The sequence below is a fragment of the Cynoglossus semilaevis genome, chromosome 14 (genome assembly GCF_000523025.1).
Source record: "Cynoglossus semilaevis isolate Cse_v1.0 chromosome 14, Cse_v1.0, whole genome shotgun sequence".
In the NCBI taxonomy this organism is placed as follows: domain Eukaryota; kingdom Metazoa; phylum Chordata; class Actinopteri; order Pleuronectiformes; family Cynoglossidae; genus Cynoglossus; species Cynoglossus semilaevis.
The window spans coordinates 15998317-16016127 of record NC_024320.1 but is presented as its reverse complement, the minus strand read 5'-3'; the positions used below and the strand labels follow the sequence as shown (position 1 = coordinate 16016127).

Genomic DNA, 17811 nt, shown 5'->3' with positions numbered 1-17811 from the left:
TGAACTTTTCAGGGTTTTGTTTTGTGATTTTTTGAAAAAAACATCTAAAACTAGCAGTTTTTCAGTTTGTTTTTACAGAGCAAACAGTAAAACCACTGAGTCAACATGAAAAAGCGGCAGAACCTGTTCATAATTTATTCTACTGCTGAGGAAAACAACTCAAACTTAAATGTAAAAATTGGTTTAAAAAAGAGTTAGTCAAAGACAAGACAAAAATGCAATGGTTATAAAAAACAAAGTCATACAATGAAAATAACCACAAAAGCAGGAATAGTAAAAAAGTTAAAGAAACATTTTAACATTTACATTTACACATTAATATAACATTAAAATGTAAAATTGGTTTAAATTTGTAATACAGAATAGAGTTAAGACTGCGAAAAGTAAAAACAAATAATGATTCAATGAACTGAGTGAAAACTAAAGGTTATACAAGATATGAAAACATTTTGAAACATTAAAAAATAGTGCTGCTAAAAACTTTTCTGAGAAGAAGCTCAGCAAAACTGTGGAAAAAAAACACTCAGTTAGCTAACAAATACCTCAGAAAACATACTTTAAATTATAGAAAGTAATTAAAATTCAATTTCTTTCTATATGCTCACACTAACTGTGTTAGATTTAAAAGTGCTCAGTGGAAAAACATCAATGTCAGAGTAACAAAAATATCCCCTTCATTGATGTTGTTGTCCACGGTTTCTTGTTCCATGTAGCACTATAGGATCTTGTCGACCTTTGACCCTGCAACCATATTGTACATTTAATTAACAATGAGCTAAAAAAAGAAGAGACTAAATGTCAAAGTTTTTAAAAAATGCATCATAATTGATGCAAAATAGATTAATGATGTTCCGATGAATTCACAAATCAATGATAAAAACTGTTTTGACTAATAATCAAAAGTTGGTGAAACCTGTAACACAGTTGGCTAAGATGCTAACCTTTCGGTTTCTTGACATCGCTGGGCTTTGACAGCAGCTTCTCCACAGTTTCCTGCAGCAGACATTCAAACGGTCAAATAAAACAATTCCACTCACTGAACAAATGAAGCCATAAAAATATTGAACAATGGTTTTTGTACCAAGAAGTTTCCTCTGCTCTCTGATAGGATTTGGAGGGCGTGGTCCGCACTGGCTCCCCCTCTTGGCATCACACTTGATCGAACCATTGACAGCAGGGCAGTAACTAGACACAGCCAACACTGTCAGTCATCACTGAACCAACCAGCACTCACACAAGAATGGAATACCCTACTATTTACTGAGTGATCCACAGAACCATCAACCTACCAAACAAGTAAGCAATCAAGACTGATAATGTGGTCACCTCTTTGTTGATTGACAGCTTCATTAAGCCCCTCCCAAGGTGCCCAGAGAAGCACTGCATTGTGGGAGTCACAGCGGGCATGTCTGAGGTGACGGAGGGATGGTATCTCAGCCTGGAAGTCCTTCCCCACATTGATCCTCCTGTGAATGGAAGCTCCAAATGATCAGGTGACCTCTGTGTGATGTCACAGTTAACCTGAACAACAACATTTTCAGTTTTACTCACGCCTGATTGGTTAGTGTTTCAAAGGCTGAAAAGCATTGGCGTCCACCTGCCAATCAGTGACAACAGAAAGTTCACTTTATAATGTTTTTTTAGAAGTGAAAATGAGCTGTTTCTTAGCTACGACTTAGCTAACCTTTCTGGATTATATTTTTGGTTCTTTTTTCCTTTTTTTTCCTTTTTGCTGACTGGGCCAAATTCTGATTATTAATACAATGTTTTCGATAACCTAATATTTCTCAACTTTTAATGACACATTTTTATGTTATGTTCAGATTCTCACCTTCGCCACTCCAGGCTACAGTTCTCTGCTCACTCCTAGTGGCGGCGATTGAGCAGTACAGTCCAGGTCCTGCCCTCATGGGAGACAGCATGGGAGGAGGGATGTAGTGTGGTCCAACTGTCTGTTCTTGGTCCAAATCCAGTTTCCCGTCCTGCAGGTGCATGAGACTGGTGTACAGCGGCAAAGCGCCACCTGTGGCTGCAGACGAGACACTGCAGCTCCTGTATTCTTTCTGAGCATGGGATGTTGCTCTGGAGGCAGAACTTGTTGTGGAAGCTGAGGTTTGAATGGGAGGAGTCTTAGTATCGCAAATGTGACTGTTCATAGCTGACAAACTCCTGAAAACCTGCTGACAGCCTGTGCACAGCAGTCTGAGAGAGAGAGAGAGAGAGAGAGAGTCCTTTTAGCTATGACTAGTCTGTTTTTTAATTTTATCAACTGTTTTAAACCTTACCTTTTCTTTGAAAGCTTTGAGCTTTGTGTTGATGGTGTTGTTTTTATCTAAAGAGAAGAGAATAAAGTTAAATATTAAGTTAATATTTACTGTTCAGGTTCAAAGTTTTTCCAAACCTAAAACTTTGAATGTTTTATATAAATTTAAAAATTTCAAATGACAACATTAACATATTTATGAGACAGACCCAGGACATGATTTCTTCTTCTGTTTGTCCAACAGAGGGCGTAACACTCTGTGAAATCCCATTGAAGAGACTCAGGTGGTCCTGGACCAAATTAGTCTGGTTCAGGTGTAGACTGGACTCCAAGGACTCAGGACTAAAGGTCTGGTACAGGCTCATGTCTAGCTTTGTGTGGAACATTTGATGATCTGGACTGATGTTGGGGATTTGTGGATAATGAGGACTAGGATATTGTGCCTGTGGACTACACAAGTCCTGGCTGCAGTTGTCAGTGATCTGGGAGGTCCAGGTATCCATGCAGAGAGCTCCGGACCTGGAATCCAGATGAAAATCCTGAGGAACCCAGGGTTCCTGAGAACCCACATCAGCTGTAATACTTTGTTCATACGTATGACTGCCAAAGAGGGCGCTGTGGTTCACATGTGGCCCAAGTCCACCAGCACTAAAAAGGGCCTGGTTCTGGATCTGGTTCTGGTTGTAAAAGTTTAGATCAGAGTATGTGTTGCTATGGTGTAAACAGGAGACTCCAGATTCTGTCCAGTCCACATTTCCCAAACCTGTATAATTCAAAGCTAGACTCGGGTTTTGGCTGAAGTCTGGGTGCTGGTTAGGGAAGACCTGAGAAGAGATTGGTGGTGACAGATTGTTGAAAAAAAAGAAGAAGAATTGTGTGGGTTTTTTTTTAAATAGAGGAGCAATTAGTCAAAAAAGAAAAAAGAAAAGAACCTGAGGAGGAGGATTTTCATTTTGACTCCAGGAGGCGAAGGAAGGAGTAGGAGCTGAAAAAATGCAGGACTGAAAAAAACAAACATATTTTCAATATTTTAATGAATTAAGTTTGGACACAAACAAAGCAAAAACAATATAACTTGCTAGAAGGTTCATCAGTTTACAGATAAATAACAGAAAGAAAACTAAAAGTTAGCCCAGAAAAAAAAAAAACTCTCAAAAGCCAAACTCTCAAATAGCAACAAAGAAGTTTTGATAAAACAAGAAGTGGCCAATTGTTAGCCAGGAGTTAACCAGAAACACACCGTCCACTTTATCCTGAAGTAAATTAAAAACAAGAGCTGAATTTGAAGTGCCAAAGGGTGTTGATCCGGCCAGGAATAAATATGAAACATCAAATTTTTTTATACTGATCAAAATAGATAGAAGTTATTTGTTAAATTACAAAAACTACATAGATACTGCAATGAAGTGGAATGAAATGTTTAATTTAAATGAAAGTGAAAAAGAGAAACCTACCTGAAACATTGCTGACTAACACTTACAGACACTCTGTGTTTCAGTGTGTGTGTCGCCTGTTAGTTCTGACAGGATGTGGTCACATGTTCTTTCTTTCTCATCGTCTATTTCTTCCTCACCATGACGACAGGTTCAGAGACAGACAAGCTCAAAAAAAAACAAAAAACAAAAAACAAAACCTAAATGTCAAATTGATATAATGAGATTAAAATATATCGTGTAATTTTCATGTCAATGAATGCCCATTTTATAGACTGGGTATTTCATTAATCGAATTTAATTATTTGTTTAATTGTGTTTAAATAAAATATTGTACGTTTTAAACCATGTTTTTTTTAATCATAGCTTAAAGGACAAAAGTCGCATGGGACGCAAGTAAAGAAAAAACATATATAATACAGACTACAGAATTTTGACTGCAATATTCAAACGTATTTTTCAATGTTTAAATACATTACGTTTTTTTGCATCCAAGCTCAGAAAAAAATGTGTTCCCTTTAATCAACTTACGTAAAACCATGTAATTTTATAAACATTAAAGTTAACAATATTACATTATGGAAGAAAAAACGTTGTGACCGGAACTATTGTGTGACGGATCGTGCTTCAGTACGGTATTCCTGCGTAGTGGTAACTGACCCTTCATAATAAAACAACATCTTGTTCAAAGTCCATTATTTAACGTGAATATTGACAAATTAAAATACATTACATTGTCGGACAACGGATCTATGATATTTACAACGAATATTGCCAAATATAATAAGCCGTTTTAAAATGAATGACGATTAAGTCTGCGATTTTTAATAAACTACCCTTGTTTTTTAGGGCCCCAGCGGAAATGAACGATTCGCCTGCAGTAAGTCCTCGTAAATGTTTGAGGTGAACGCGATACCAATCGTCCTCGTTTTGCTTCACTATTTTAACTAACTTTTACACTTTTTACGTCTTATTTTTAAACGACCAAAGCCTTCTGTCAGGTTGGTTATTTAAAAGTTGCGGGTATTCAAAGAGGAACGCTAAGGTCAACGTTAGCGAATTGACCCAATAATTAAAGGAGGGATCTCTTACGTCACAGAATTAAAAAGAAAGAGTCTGCAATTATTGAAACTTGTCAAAACATTTCTAACACAAGTCAGATTGTCTTAAGGCCACCTTGAATTCCGAAAAAATGCCGCATCAATGTATACTTTTTAGCATGTTTTTATTCTAACCTTTTCTTTAATACGGTCATAACCGACATCCCACCGGCAACTGGTACTTTCTGGGATGAATTCGATGTTTATGTGTCTTCCAGAAGGCCTGAAGGCTAGTGGTTCTCTGGTTTAATATTTGATAACAAAGTTATTCAATCGTTAATAAAGATATCTCGGAAGAGAGTCAGATAAAAGTATCAAAACAAAAAAAGTTAGTCAAACACAATAAATCAAAGTCTCCAAAAGACACTAGGAAAGATAGCTCAAAGTTAAGAAACTATTACAAATGTTCATTGTGAAATAAGTAAAAGTTGAAGATAAATTATGTCATTCTTTTGGAAATTATTTAAAATTTCCCTGAGAAGGGTTAAATTTTGCTGCCCTGATTCCATTTAGCTTCTTTTTAATGTTTTTGCAGTGATGGTGTTGTGTTGACACAGGATGATGTCCTTCATCAGAAGGACAGGGCCTCTTCTCAGAGGATGGTCAGTTGTTTACAGAAGTTCCAGAAGAAACCAGCTGTGGAGTAACAGCAGCCTATTCTCTGACTGTACAAACCTTGTCCTACAGTCCAGCTCCACAGATGTGTTCCAGAACCTAGCTCTAGAGGATTGGATAGAGGCTAACATAGACCTGGAGCAGCGCAGCATCCTGCTGCTATGGAGGAACTCTCCAGCTGTGGTTATTGGACGTCACCAGAACCCATGGGCTGAGTGTGACCTGCCATCTATGAAGGTGATGGGAATTCCTCTGGCCCGGAGGAGGAGTGGTGGTGGCACAGTTTTCCATGATCTTGGTAACCTCAATCTGACCTTCTTCACCTCCAAGAAGGCATATGACAGGAAGAGGAACCTAAAGGTCATTACTGAGGCTCTACGACACCTAAGGCCAGAACTAGATGTTCATGCCACTGACAGACTGGACATATTATTGAATGGATGCCTCAAAATCTCAGGTAAAGTCTATAAAAATATTATTTATTTTACCTCAGAAAGAGACAGGAAGTTCAAATGTATGCATTTAAAATCCTTTATTAAGAATAACCTCAGTGACAAGCCTTAACAAAGAAACCAGTAGTGGATCAGCAACTTCAGGGCAGAGTCAAAATTACCCCATCATAATTGAGGGGTACTTCTCACTCACTTCTTTTACGACCATCATGGTCCACCGGGATCTGTGTACAAGATATGTTGTGCAACACACATTCAAGGTTTAAAAATGTGACAAACAGTCCAGAATATCTCATTCATCATCATCATTATACATCTGCTAGCTTTAACAATGCACGTCAGCTGAGAAACAAATTTTACAGTCGCTTTGTCACTCAACCAGTGGCTCAAGGATGAATGAAAGAACAAGAACTGGTGCTGCATTCATTTGGTGTTGGAAGATCCAAGTTCCTGACTTGGCCAGCCATTCTTCCGACTTGTGTTCATGTGATGTTAAGTCTTAATGTGGGAAAAACATGGATGCTACAAAAAAGATGGGTTGTATTTTAATGTGCAAAGGTAACTGATTGTTTATAGTTTTTATTGACACCAAGGAGCAGAGGAGCCTTGTGAATTTCCTCAGTCGGAATGTCATTGTTTTCAACCAATTTTTTCGACACCTCATGAATGCAGCATCAGTTGCTTTTAGTGCCTAAAATGTTATGGACCACAATAGGGATGTCTGAAATCACCTAACATTAAAATGTTCCCACAGTAAGAAAGGGACTTGACTTGTATTTTAATATGATTATGATATGATATTGAGGGGTATAGTGCCTCCCAGTACACCCTGTAATTCAAACTATCCTCCTGGGCCATGGTGAGCTAAAATTAATAAAATGATGTGAATAATTACTCAATTTGTATTTTTTCTTAAAGGAAGTGCATCCAGGCTAAGTAGGAAGTCTTCCTACCATCACTGCACCCTGCTTCACTCAGCCAATCGCTCCTCTCTCTCTGCTCTTCTCCGCCCCTCCTGTCCTGGTATCAATAGCCACGCTACTCCCAGTGTTCCATCACCTGTGGCCAACCTACTGGACCATGTCCCTTCTCTGCAGTGGGAGGAACTTTTGGAGGGACTGGTGGTTCAGTATCAGAAAGGTATCTGTAAAGTCAGATTTCTTTACTAAATTTACACCTATTCCTCCCACTGTTAGTGAATTCATTTTAATCCCTTCTCTTAGAGTTTGGCATTAGCTCTGTGCCGACCCTCATAGACCCCACTGATGAGTCTGTATTCCCCGGACTGAGCAGAGCCGCCACAGAACTGTGCAGCTGGGACTGGACTTTTGGGAAGACGCCAAAGTTCAGTGTCCAGACAGTGATAGACCTTAAGGATAAAGAGACTTGTGCTGCTCTGACCATAGAGGTGAAGAATGGCCTAATCCTACAGTGTGAGCTGGATGTTCCTGCGGAGTGGATCCCTGAGCATCTGAGTAAAGAATTGGCTAACACTCTGATTGGAGAACGTTTCTGTCGTCAGAGAGCAGCCGCTGCAGTCTCTGAGCTGCTGCGCTGTGAGAGGATAGAAATGCAGACCAGAATTCACCAGCTGAGCCTCGCTTTGGTGTCAGCTATTGGCTGAGTGCCACCTGCACACTGACAGTGACATCAGGCTAATTAAAATATTGAATACACTGAATATTCTTTTCTAAAAATATATATTTAAATAAAAGTTTGTGTAATATTCATAAATGGCAGAATAAACCCCTAGTTTCATGCTGTATGCAGCACTTGAACATGTGTTCTGCGGACCAGGGTTCATTATCTTTTTTACTGATTATAATTACAAACTGGAAATTCAGTACAATTTTGTTGTTTGTTTTTTCTGGAAATATTTGAGCAGTTTGAATCACTGATATATATTAAAGTTTGTCAATAAAAATTCAGTTTTCATTTCAGTTGAAAGACATGTTGGTTCAAAAATGTTTTTATTGACTTTAGTCATCCATGTAACAACATAAAAACCTGAGGTAGTACGATGACATTAGCTCCTCTCATTGAAGGTAGTGAATTAGAGGAGATAAGGTCAACTTTATTACAGTATAAAACATTCTGGGTTTAAAATTAAACCCAGATTTGTTTATACTGTAATAAAGTTGTGACTTCTTTAACCAAACCTAATAAACTAAGCAACCAACTAACCTACTATCTAACACTACCCAGACGCAGACTAAACCACAACGACGTACGTACACCAACAACTCACTCCCGCAGGGCGCCTGCGCAAATTACCAAAGATGTTAGAATTAGGATGATAGGTGTAACACTAACATTTTTTTCTTCAAAGTCAATAAGCTGCTGAACATAAGTGCCCTGTTTTCATTCTTCTTCAGCGTTAAATCCGTCTTCTCGGGTGTGGAGCAAATTTCTCCTGTCATTTCTGAGCAACAGCGGGGCACCCTGGACAGTTCAACAGAGGCCCATATGGATGAGAAAAGGGAAAAGATATATCTAATAAGTATGCCTGTATGTATTAACAAACATAGCTGGTCTTTTGAGACTTATATCATCCAAATTATTGTGTACAGTATTTAATTTTTTGTTATAATCGCAGGAAAAAGGCATGTGAGTGAACCGTAGCTGCGTCCTTCTGTCTGTAGACGATCTCTGCACGTGTGACGTGAACCGTGACGTTCCTCAGCGGTGGAGCTCAGCGGTAGAAGCGCAGCATCAGCGCAGAATGGGGAAGAAACAGAAGAAAACCGGGGAAGACAGGTACTGGAGAACCGTACCGATACCTCCAACATTAACACCCAGTTATACCGAACCACTCTGTGGGTTTAAACCGTCTCTAGTGGGCTGCGGTTTCGTGCTGTGTTATCTGTTGTCTCAGAAGCTAAAGTGTTAGCAGTAGCTAAACCACGCGTCAGAATAAGCGTGAGTCTGTGTGCAGGGTTTATATCGAACTAAACATGTTAAATTTACTTTGTATAAGTAACATTTAAGTAGGGCCCAAGTTAAAATAATTCGGAGAGGACTGTATTTTAAAATATAATGTTTTTGCGCTATATTGACGCTGTTGATGTTTAGAACTAGCATTAGCACCGGTTTTATTAGCAGCTGTGAGGCTGACAGTCAGAATTAAACCCCTGACACTGGCCTATACTGCAGCACACGCTGCACACTTGATGCTAACAGGTTAAAGAGGTTAGCCCCGTCTCAACAGAAGGTGGGCTTAGCTTTGCTGTCTTTAAGTCGACGTTTGACACCTGTGTTCTTTCTCAAACAACTACACTGGCCGACAATGACGAAATCAACTTGCTTATCTGGTATACTTCCGGATCACCTTCAGGTTTAACTTGGGCTATCGAGATAAGGTCAGCCTAAGCTGGTGGTTTATCCCATGGGTTGTGTTTACGAAGTGGTAACTAATAGTTTTCCCGACAAGCATCTAGTCTCATTGGTTCAAGAGTCCTTTGGATCTGAGTTTTTACAATGTAAAGTTCTTGGTTGTCAGGCAAAGTTATAATCTTTGTGTTGCTGTTGAGCCCAGTGGGTGGGGGTGGGGGTGGATAGTGGTGCTTTGTAAGTAAAAAGCAGAGTCAGCTATTGTGTTGGTTCATATTGTTACAAAGAGAGAGAGAGAGAGAGCTTTTTATTTACAGTGCATTCTCTGTCTTTCACTCTTGTCAAATGTTCTCACTTGATTCATGATTGATGTCTGTGTTTAGTGCCAAAGGAGATGATATCGATATTGATGCATTGGCAGCGGAGATTGAAGGTGCTGGAGCCTCTAAAGAGCCCAAAGGGAAGAAGGCAAAGAAGAAAGGAGCCAAAAAAGATGACTTTGAGTACGGTTTACCCCCTTTACCGTCCTTAATTATTTCTTATGCATATCTTTCTCTGCTTTTCCCCTATTTTTTTAAAATATTCTTCTAAATTATTTTACCATCATCTGAAATCCTGCTCTCTGTCCCCTTTTCTTTTTACATTTCTGTCCCTTTCCCTGCTGGCCCTCTTTTTACTGTCCTTCTCTTTCATGTCCTGTTTTCAAGTTTCTTAAAAACAACGTTACTGAAGTCCATTTGTTTCTCTTTCAGTGAAGATGACATTCTGAAGGAGTTGGAGGAGTTGTCTCTGGAGACTCAGGGAGGAAAGGCTAAGGTGAAAGACTGAGGAGAAAAACTCTTCTCATTCCCCTTTAGACCCTTCTTCTAATTTTCCTTTTTTTCTTTGTTTGATTTTTAATGTAGATTTCAGATGTCACAGATGATGTGGATGACATTGATGCACCCAAACCAGAGAAGAAGAAGACTAGGAAGGGGAAGAAGGGTGGAGCCAGTCCTCAGGATGAGGATGGAGATGAAGGAGAGGTTCGTGCAGAGCCAGAGAGGAATGGAGAACAGAGAAACAAGAAGGTAGTGAGCATTTACTTAGTTTAAGGGTTAGATGAATGTTCTATTTTTTTTTTTCAAGTTCTCCAATGTTTAAATATCTGCTATTCTTACTGCTCCCACAGGACTCTCCTCCCTCTGATTCTGACGATGACAGCAGCTCACAATCTCGCAACAAGACCAAACCAGGAAAGAAAGAAGGGAAAAAAGCTCCAGAGTCTGACGTTGAAGACCAGGATGAAGGTGTAGAGAAATCAGGAGTAACAAAAGAGGAAGAGTCTGAGGACGAGGAGTTCACCTCCAGGAGGGAAAAGAAGAAAAAGAACAAAGGCAAGGCCAAAGATGAGAGCGAAGAGGAGGACGAGGAGAACAGGGAGGCAGGAGAAACAGGCGAGTTTAAAATCAAGACGGCCGCTCAGAAGAAGGCAGAGAAAAAGGAGAGGGACAAAAAAAAGAAAGAGGAGGAGAGGATGAAGCAGAAAAAGCTCAAGGAGAAAGAAAAGGAGGTAGAGACCAAGGTAGAGAAGAAAGCTACAGCAGACCCCATACCCACACCTATGGCTCCAACCACTGCAATGGAGGAACAGGAAGAGGTGGAGCCAGCAGCAGATGGTGAGGAGACGGCTCTTTATTTCTCTCTTAAATTCCATTCTTTGTTTTTCTTCTTTATTTTTTTTGTTATGTCCTGTCTCCTCTTTCCTTACCTTATTTACAATTTTTCTGTTCCTTCTACCTTGTGTTTATGACTTTGTTCGCTTGTTCCTTCTTTCTTTTCCTTGTTTATTTTCCTTCATTTTTTGTGGTATTCTTTCTTTTTTCCTCTCCTCTATTCTTTTTTCATTGTTTGCCTTCCTAACTGTCATCCTTTCTTTTTTCTTTTTTTTTCTTTTATAAATGCATTGAGTAAAATGGTTAAAACTCTTGAACAGATGATGGGGACAAAAAGAAGAAGGACAAGAAGAAGAAGAAAGGAGATGAGAAGGAGAAGGATAAGGATAAGGATAAGAAGAAGGGACCCAGTAAGGCCACAGTGAAGGCCATGCAGGAGGCACTGGCCAAGATGAAAGAGGTGAAAAGAGTATTTTATGAAGCTTCAGTTGGCCCAGAGTTTGTTTCTGATTAAGGTATTGATGATGATTGTCAATGTTGTAGGAGGAAGAGCGAGCAAAGAAAGAGGAGGAAGAGCGACAGAGAAGGTTGGAAGAGCTGGAGAAGCAGCGGCTGGAGCAGGTACTATTCTAATAATTGTCTTTTTTTTCTTATTTAAACCATTGGCCTTCCCTCGAACCTGTGTTCTTCTCTCATCCAATTTTCAGGAGCGTCTGGAACAAGAACGTAAGGAGAAGAAGAAGCAGAAGGAAAAGGAGAGAAAGGAACGCCTTAAGAAGGAAGGAAAGCTGCTGACCAAAGCCCAGAAAGAAGCTCGAGCTCGAGCTGAGGCTACGCTGAAGATGCTTCAGGCTCAGGGTGAACATCTTTACATGTTTATTCCTGATGATGTCACAGTTCAAATTTGCCTACATTTTAGGGTGAAATCTTTTTTGACATGCTTTTTGTATTTCCTTTATTTTCATTAACACTTGGGTAACTTCTAACTACTTCTTTGTTTATACAATAGCAGATTTTTATCGTATATTTGCCAACATTTATTTATCTCTGACTAGAGTAAAACTTTAAATGTTTATTGACTTTCTCAGCAATGGTCTGATAGCTTTGGCTAACATTGAGCTATTATTGGCATGTAGGTGTTGAAGTGCCATCCAAAGACTCTGTGCCAAAGAAGAAACCAGTTTATGGAGACAAGAGGAAGAAGAAACCAAACGCTGCCACACATGAAGGTCACACATCTTTTTCACAATGATTGAAACATTTCAGGCTAATGTAATCACAAATTAATGGTTTTTTTTAAGTGATAATCAAATAATTGTGTGTTTGACAGAATCCTCAGAGGTGACATCTCCAGTGTCAGAAACACCAGAACCTGTTCCAATGGAGAACAACACAGAGAAGACGACAATAGCACAAACAGGTTAATGTCTAAAGAACAGAAGGTTTAATGAACCATCTTTACTGCTCCATCTCCATGATTACATTTTTCTCCTGTGTTGACCCCTTTCTCCTTTTTCCTAAGAAGTGACTGTTTACTTGTGTATGTTTGTGTTCAGAGGGCAAGGCTGATGCAGCTGTGGACGACTGGGAGGCCATTGCCAGTGATGAGGAGAAAGGTGAGGAGGAGAGAGAAAGGTTTACTGGAAAATAGACATTGAGCACTAACCCTGTGTGATGTTATTCCTCAGAGCTGAAGAAAAATCACGTCCTAAAGAAGGAGGACTCATCAGCTACACGTCCCTCTCAGCCTGCAGGCAATGAGGAGGAAGAAGATGAGGAAGAGGATGAAGACGAGGAGGAAGATGAGGAAGATGATGAAGAAGATGAGGAGAGCGAGGCTGAGGATCGGGACCGAGTGACGACGACAACAACAACAACAACAACAACAACAACAACCACAGCACCAGCGCACAGTAAGAAAAAGGAGAGTGAGGACGACAGCAGTGAGAGCGAAGAGGAGGACGGAAGGACAAAGGAGGAGCGACTATACGACAGAGCCAAGAGAAGAATAGAGGTGAGGAGGGAGAAGATGCAAGTAGGAGTAGTGGGACAATGCAGCTTTTTCACCCATTTTTGTTTATACCAATGCTGGGTTTTTCCAGAAACGCAGATTAGAAAATCAGAAGAACACTGACCTGAGCAAACTAAGAGCTCCTGTCGTCTGTGTGCTCGGACATGTCGACACGGGCAAGACCAAGATCCTGGACAAGGTCCAAACTTTACTTTCTGTTTATTTACTGTTTACTGTATGTTTATATATTTATTGGCATTTATTTACTGACTGCTTACTTGTTTTATCTTCAGCTGCGTCACACTCATGTTCAAGACGGTGAAGCTGGAGGAATCACTCAACAGATTGGAGCTACCAACGTTCCCATACAGACCATCGAAGAGCAGATAAAGATGGTCAAGAATGTACGATACTGACCTGAACATCTATACACAGACACATTTATGCACGTAGACATAAACACATACTAACATTGTGTTTGTGCAGTTTGACAAAGAAAGCATCAAGATTCCGGGCATGTTGATCATTGATACACCAGGACACGAGTCTTTCAGGTAAGAGACTCTAGAGATTTATCTGAAAGATTTTGGAGTCGAGGCTTTAATCCCCACCTCCTATTTCCCCTCCGTCTCCGCAGTAACCTAAGGAACCGTGGCAGCTCCCTGTGCGACATCGCCATCCTGGTGGTAGATATCATGCACGGCCTAGAGCCACAGACGCTGGAGTCCATTAATCTTTTGAAGGAGAAGAAGTGTCCCTTCATCGTGGCCCTCAACAAGGTCTGGTGCTATCTGTGGTCACCATCTCGGCTCCATCTCTTTCTGTTCACTGTGTGTGACCTTTTTGTGTGTGTGTTTTGTGGAGTCAGATTGACCGCCTGTACGACTGGAAGAAAAGTCCTGAAACAGATGTGGCTGTCACACTGAAGAAGCAAAAGAAGAACACCAAGGATGAGTTTGACGAGAGGGCAAAGGCTGTTATTGTGGAGTTCGCTCAGCAGGTAACCTCAGCTGTGATGTCACTGACCAATCACAGTAAATCTTTTATCACAGACATTTATCACAGGATGTCACTGACCAATCACAGTAAATCTCAATGAAGCATATTGTCTTAATAGTAGAAAATCTAAAGAAAATAAATGACCTTGTCACAATAAAATTAAATGTGTACCCCTTTCAAACATTTGTTTTTAATTAAATGTTTTATATTTTTATAATTTTTATTAAAAGGTACTGGGCCTTTTTGGTTTTTACAATAAATGTTATTGTGAAAATTTACTGATCATAAGACTATTTTCCTAACATTTACCTAATGGGTAAATGGGATGTTTGGTTTTTATTAGGGTCTAAATGCAGCCTTGTTCTACGACAACAAAGACCCTCGTACCTTTGTGTCCTTGGTTCCCACATCAGCCCACAGTGGAGACGGGATGGGAAACCTGATCGCTCTGTTGGTGGAGCTGACACAGACCATGTTGGCCCGGCGGTTGGCTCACTGTGACGAGCTGAGAGCCCAAGTCATGGAGGTCAGACATTGCTATTTGATAAATCTAAGTACATTAAGTAGTTTAATAGTTAATGTTGGTCTGAGTGTCATGACCTGATAATGATGTTCAGGTGAAAGCTTTGCCTGGAATGGGAACAACGGTAGATGTCATTCTCATTAATGGACGTCTGCGTGAAGGAGACACAATCATCGTCCCCGGGGTGGATGGACCAATTGTAACACAGATCAGAGGATTACTGCTGCCTCCTCCTTTGAAAGAGCTGAGAGTCAAGGTTAGAATTCTCCTCCATCATACACACAGGCTTCATCAAGGAGTTTCAGGTCCTTAAAAAGTATTTGTAATTCTTTGTGTTTGAAAAGGGCAAGACTTATGTATAAATAGAGTGGTAGATGAGTGATAAGAATAAGTGAGAATAAGTAAATAAGTAAGAAGCCATTAAAATATTGCCAGTACTGTGGTAGAAACAACTATCAGCAGTTTAGATTTAGCTGCCAAAAGAATCTTAACACCTGGCAAACAAGCACAAATATATATATAAATAAGACAACTGGCTAAAACATTTAACTAACAAAGCACAAATGATAAGTTCTTGTTAAATATAGCTCTGATATAAGGTACCCTTTATGCCCATTGTGATGGCAAAGAGGTGCAGGTGCAGAAAAAGCTAACAATAGAGTACCTGAAAGTGTTCAAGACCTCATCTTGAGAAACTGTATGAGTTCTTAATATCCCTTTAAAACTCTGTTGTAGAATCAATACGAGAAGCACAAAGAGGTCTCCACTTCTCAAGGTGTGAAGATTTTGGGTAAAGACCTGGAAAAGACACTGGCAGGGCTCCCCCTGTTGGTGGCCCACAAGGAGGATGAGGTCCCAGTTCTAAAGGTAAAATGAACAAACTCTTTAACATGCACAGAGGCAGGAAAGAGCTACAACTCACCCCTTCTGTGTGGTTTTTCCAGGATGAGCTGGTGCGTGAACTCAAACAGACGCTCAATGCCATCAAACTGGAGGAGAAAGGAGTTTATGTTCAGGCGTCCACGTTGGGATCTTTGGAGGCTCTGCTGGAGTTCCTCAGGACGTCCAAAGTCCCAGTCAGTATCCATCTGGACCAAACTTATACCCTGAAAGGCCACAGAGAGAAGATATTTAACCCTGAAATCTGTGTGTGTGTTTGTCTGTGCAGTATGCAGGCATCAACATTGGTCCAGTCCACAAAAAGGACGTGATGAAGGCCTCCGCCATGTTGGAACATGACCCACAGTGAGTGAGGGCATTGTGAGAACATCATCTGACCTTTTTAGTGGTGTGAGGTGTTTCTGATGTCTGTTTGTGTACTGGACACAGGTATGCAGTGATCCTGGCCTTTGACGTGAAGGTGGAACGAGACAGTCAAGAAATGGCCGACAGTCTGGGTGTCAGGATCTTCTCAGCTGAGATCATCTATCACCTATTTGATGCCTTCACCAAGTACAGAGAAGACTACAAGAAGGCCAAACAGGAAGAGTTCAAGTATGGGCTATTTTTATTTTTTATTTTTATTATAATCTGTCATCTCTGTTCTCTGACTCTTTGTGTTTCTTTTGAATGACAGACACGTGGCTGTGTTTCCGGCGAAGATTCGAGTTCTTCCTCAGTTCATCTTCAACTCCAGAGATCCCATTGTTATGGGCGTCATCGTGGATGCTGGAATTCTTAAGCAGGGAACGCCGCTCTGTGTCCCCAGCAAGGGGGTGAGAATCATTACTACATCGTTTTCTTATGGTTTAGTTTGTTAGACCAACCAAGGAACTCAAATACTATTATTATTATTATAAAATAATAATAATAATAATAATACATTGGAGAAAGATTTGTGGACCCTTCTGTAGAAATGAGCACTAACTCTGCAAATTTTTATCTCAGTAGATTATTGTCTCAGATTATATTGTATTCAAATAGTCTTGTTTGTGCAGGTTTGTTCACATTGGTGTGGTGTCTAGGATAATCTCAGATTACTGATAGTCTTGTACCTGTATCTTTCAGTTTGTGGACATTGGAATTGTGACCAGCATTGAGATGAACCACAAACCGGTGGACTCTGCGAAGAAAGGACAGGAAGTGTGTGTGAAAATCGAGCCCATTCCCGGAGAATCTCCGAAGATGTACGGACGTCATTTTGAAGCTACAGACATCATTGTCAGTAAGGTGAGGTTTTGCCCACTGAGGAGGAGGCACCAACGCCTCCATATTTTCAAGTTGAAATCTGTCTTGTGGAATAGATAGATTATGTTACTGATAGGAGGTGAGATTATTGAATCAAATTAATGCTAGTGAACAGAAAACAAGTGTCGGTGTAAAGCCAAAGAAGAACAAAAGTAAAAGAAACCAGGGAGGAGGACAACCAACCCACCCTAATTTGTAACCACATCAGGATTGGTTACAAATTACACCAGGTGAAGGATTACAGTAACCGATTACAGGTGTGAGTCACAGGTTGTAGTTTATTGTTACAGGTGGTAAGAAGTCACAGATTACATAAAGTGATAGATTGTAGGCAGAGGTCAAATATTACAGATTACTGTCAGGGATAGAAATGTTTTAAAATGGTTGAAGACTAGGTTAAATCATGTCATAATCTTGTGAAGCCTTTAATTTTTTAACCCCGGCCTTAATAGAAAACATTTGCTTGTTCAGATCACACGAGCATCAATCGATGCTCTGAAGAACTGGTTCAGAGACGAGATGCAGAAGTCTGACTGGCAGCTGATTGTGGAGTTAAAGAAGACCTTTGAGATCATCTGAGGGACCCAACACACACACACACAGATTTAAAAAAACACAGAGTTAAAGACACATACACACTTCCTGAGAGGACGAAGAGGGAAGGGAAAAAAGTGTTTTTCTGTGAGAAACGAACAGAGTTTTCCACTGTTGTTAACAGTGATTGTTTAGACATTTCACATACATACATACACACACTCAGTATTCCAACGTGCCTGTTCTACAGCAACAACAAGGTTGTGTTATAGTTTTCTTCTGATCCTGGTACACCATGGGGATTGTACATGTACAGAAAAGCATCAACAGGAAAGGAGAAGAGAATTTAGAAGAAAAAAAAATACAATTTTTCACATTAAGGTCTCGGTGAAGTCACTGACATCTGCGTTTCCATAGACAAACCATGAACAGATTTTAAAGTCCTGTGGGTGAAGCTCAGATTTCACTTCAACAATTTTGGAAATTGATGGAAAAAAATTCACTATAAGGTGAGAAATGTTTTTTAAAAAAACCTCTTTAAAAAAGTGGAAAAATAAAGTAAAGTTGAATTGAATTTTGACGACATAAACCAGTCAGGATTTGGATGTGAAATAGTTGCTGATTCTTTTGTCTTGTTTTCGAATTGATGAAACTGCTTCAATAATAAATACACTCTATGGTTTGTATCAGCAGCTGTAAAGAGGAAAAT

At 39.9% G+C, this 17811-nt stretch overlaps 3 protein-coding genes across 3 annotated transcripts; 2 read left to right on the top strand and 1 right to left on the bottom strand.

The window, feature by feature from the left end:
• Positions 1 to 16: 16 nt before the first annotated feature.
• LOC103389786 (uncharacterized) lies at positions 17 to 4410 on the bottom strand. The gene is made up of 10 exons (XM_025062436.1): positions 3718 to 4410; positions 3196 to 3264; positions 2473 to 3087; positions 2286 to 2332; positions 1832 to 2202; positions 1552 to 1597; positions 1327 to 1466; positions 1082 to 1185; positions 942 to 993; positions 17 to 741 (listed from the first exon to the last, which is right to left on the bottom strand). Exons 1-10 carry the CDS (start codon positions 3724 to 3726, stop codon positions 716 to 718), a joined length of 1479 nt encoding a protein of 492 aa, XP_024918204.1. The 5' UTR covers positions 3727 to 4410; the 3' UTR covers positions 17 to 715.
• A 133-nt stretch (positions 4411 to 4543) lies between these two features.
• On the top strand, positions 4544 to 7811 carry lipt1 (lipoyltransferase 1). Its single transcript, XM_017038399.2, has 6 exons — positions 4544 to 4599; positions 5332 to 5398; positions 5484 to 5648; positions 5742 to 5868; positions 6782 to 7003; positions 7087 to 7811. Exons 1-6 carry the CDS (start codon positions 4559 to 4561, stop codon positions 7485 to 7487), a joined length of 1023 nt encoding a protein of 340 aa, XP_016893888.2. The 5' UTR covers positions 4544 to 4558; the 3' UTR covers positions 7488 to 7811.
• Positions 7812 to 8462: 651 nt separating this feature from the next.
• On the top strand, positions 8463 to 17634 carry eif5b (eukaryotic translation initiation factor 5B). The gene is made up of 26 exons (XM_025062395.1): positions 8463 to 8620; positions 9577 to 9696; positions 9946 to 10009; positions 10099 to 10263; positions 10365 to 10851; positions 11169 to 11308; positions 11392 to 11469; positions 11556 to 11706; positions 11985 to 12077; positions 12179 to 12268; positions 12405 to 12464; positions 12537 to 12862; positions 12951 to 13058; positions 13153 to 13263; positions 13346 to 13413; positions 13497 to 13638; positions 13728 to 13859; positions 14202 to 14384; positions 14476 to 14637; positions 15117 to 15248; positions 15326 to 15457; positions 15550 to 15626; positions 15711 to 15875; positions 15958 to 16096; positions 16389 to 16550; positions 17040 to 17634. The coding sequence occupies exons 1-26, from the start codon at positions 8586 to 8588 to the stop codon at positions 17145 to 17147; spliced, it is 3630 nt and encodes a 1209-aa protein (XP_024918163.1). The 5' UTR covers positions 8463 to 8585; the 3' UTR covers positions 17148 to 17634.
• The last annotated feature ends 177 nt before the right edge of the window (positions 17635 to 17811 follow it).

Bases quoted from the DNA above. Each gene is read 5' to 3' on its own strand.
- LOC103389786 (XM_025062436.1), bottom strand. The intron at 2,333-2,472 runs GTCTGTCTCATA...TCTTCTCTTTAG, and splicing joins AAGAAGAAATCATGTCCTGG to ATAAAAACAACACCATCAAC. The intron at 742-941 runs GTTAGCATCTTA...ATATGGTTGCAG, and splicing joins CGATGTCAAGAAACCGAAAG to GGTCAAAGGTCGACAAGATC.
- eif5b (XM_025062395.1), top strand. From the start codon at position 8,586: ATGGGGAAGAAACAGAAGAAAACCGGGGAAGACAG. The intron at 12,078-12,178 runs GTCACACATCTT...TGTGTTTGACAG, and splicing joins AAACGCTGCCACACATGAAG to AATCCTCAGAGGTGACATCT. The intron at 15,249-15,325 runs GTAAAATGAACA...TGGTTTTTCCAG, and splicing joins ATGAGGTCCCAGTTCTAAAG to GATGAGCTGGTGCGTGAACT.
- lipt1 (XM_017038399.2), top strand. From the start codon at position 4,559: ATGAACGATTCGCCTGCAGTAAGTCCTCGTAAATGTTTGAG. The intron at 5,869-6,781 runs GTAAAGTCTATA...TTTTTCTTAAAG, and splicing joins TGGATGCCTCAAAATCTCAG to GAAGTGCATCCAGGCTAAGT. The intron at 7,004-7,086 runs GTATCTGTAAAG...CCCTTCTCTTAG, and splicing joins GGTGGTTCAGTATCAGAAAG to AGTTTGGCATTAGCTCTGTG.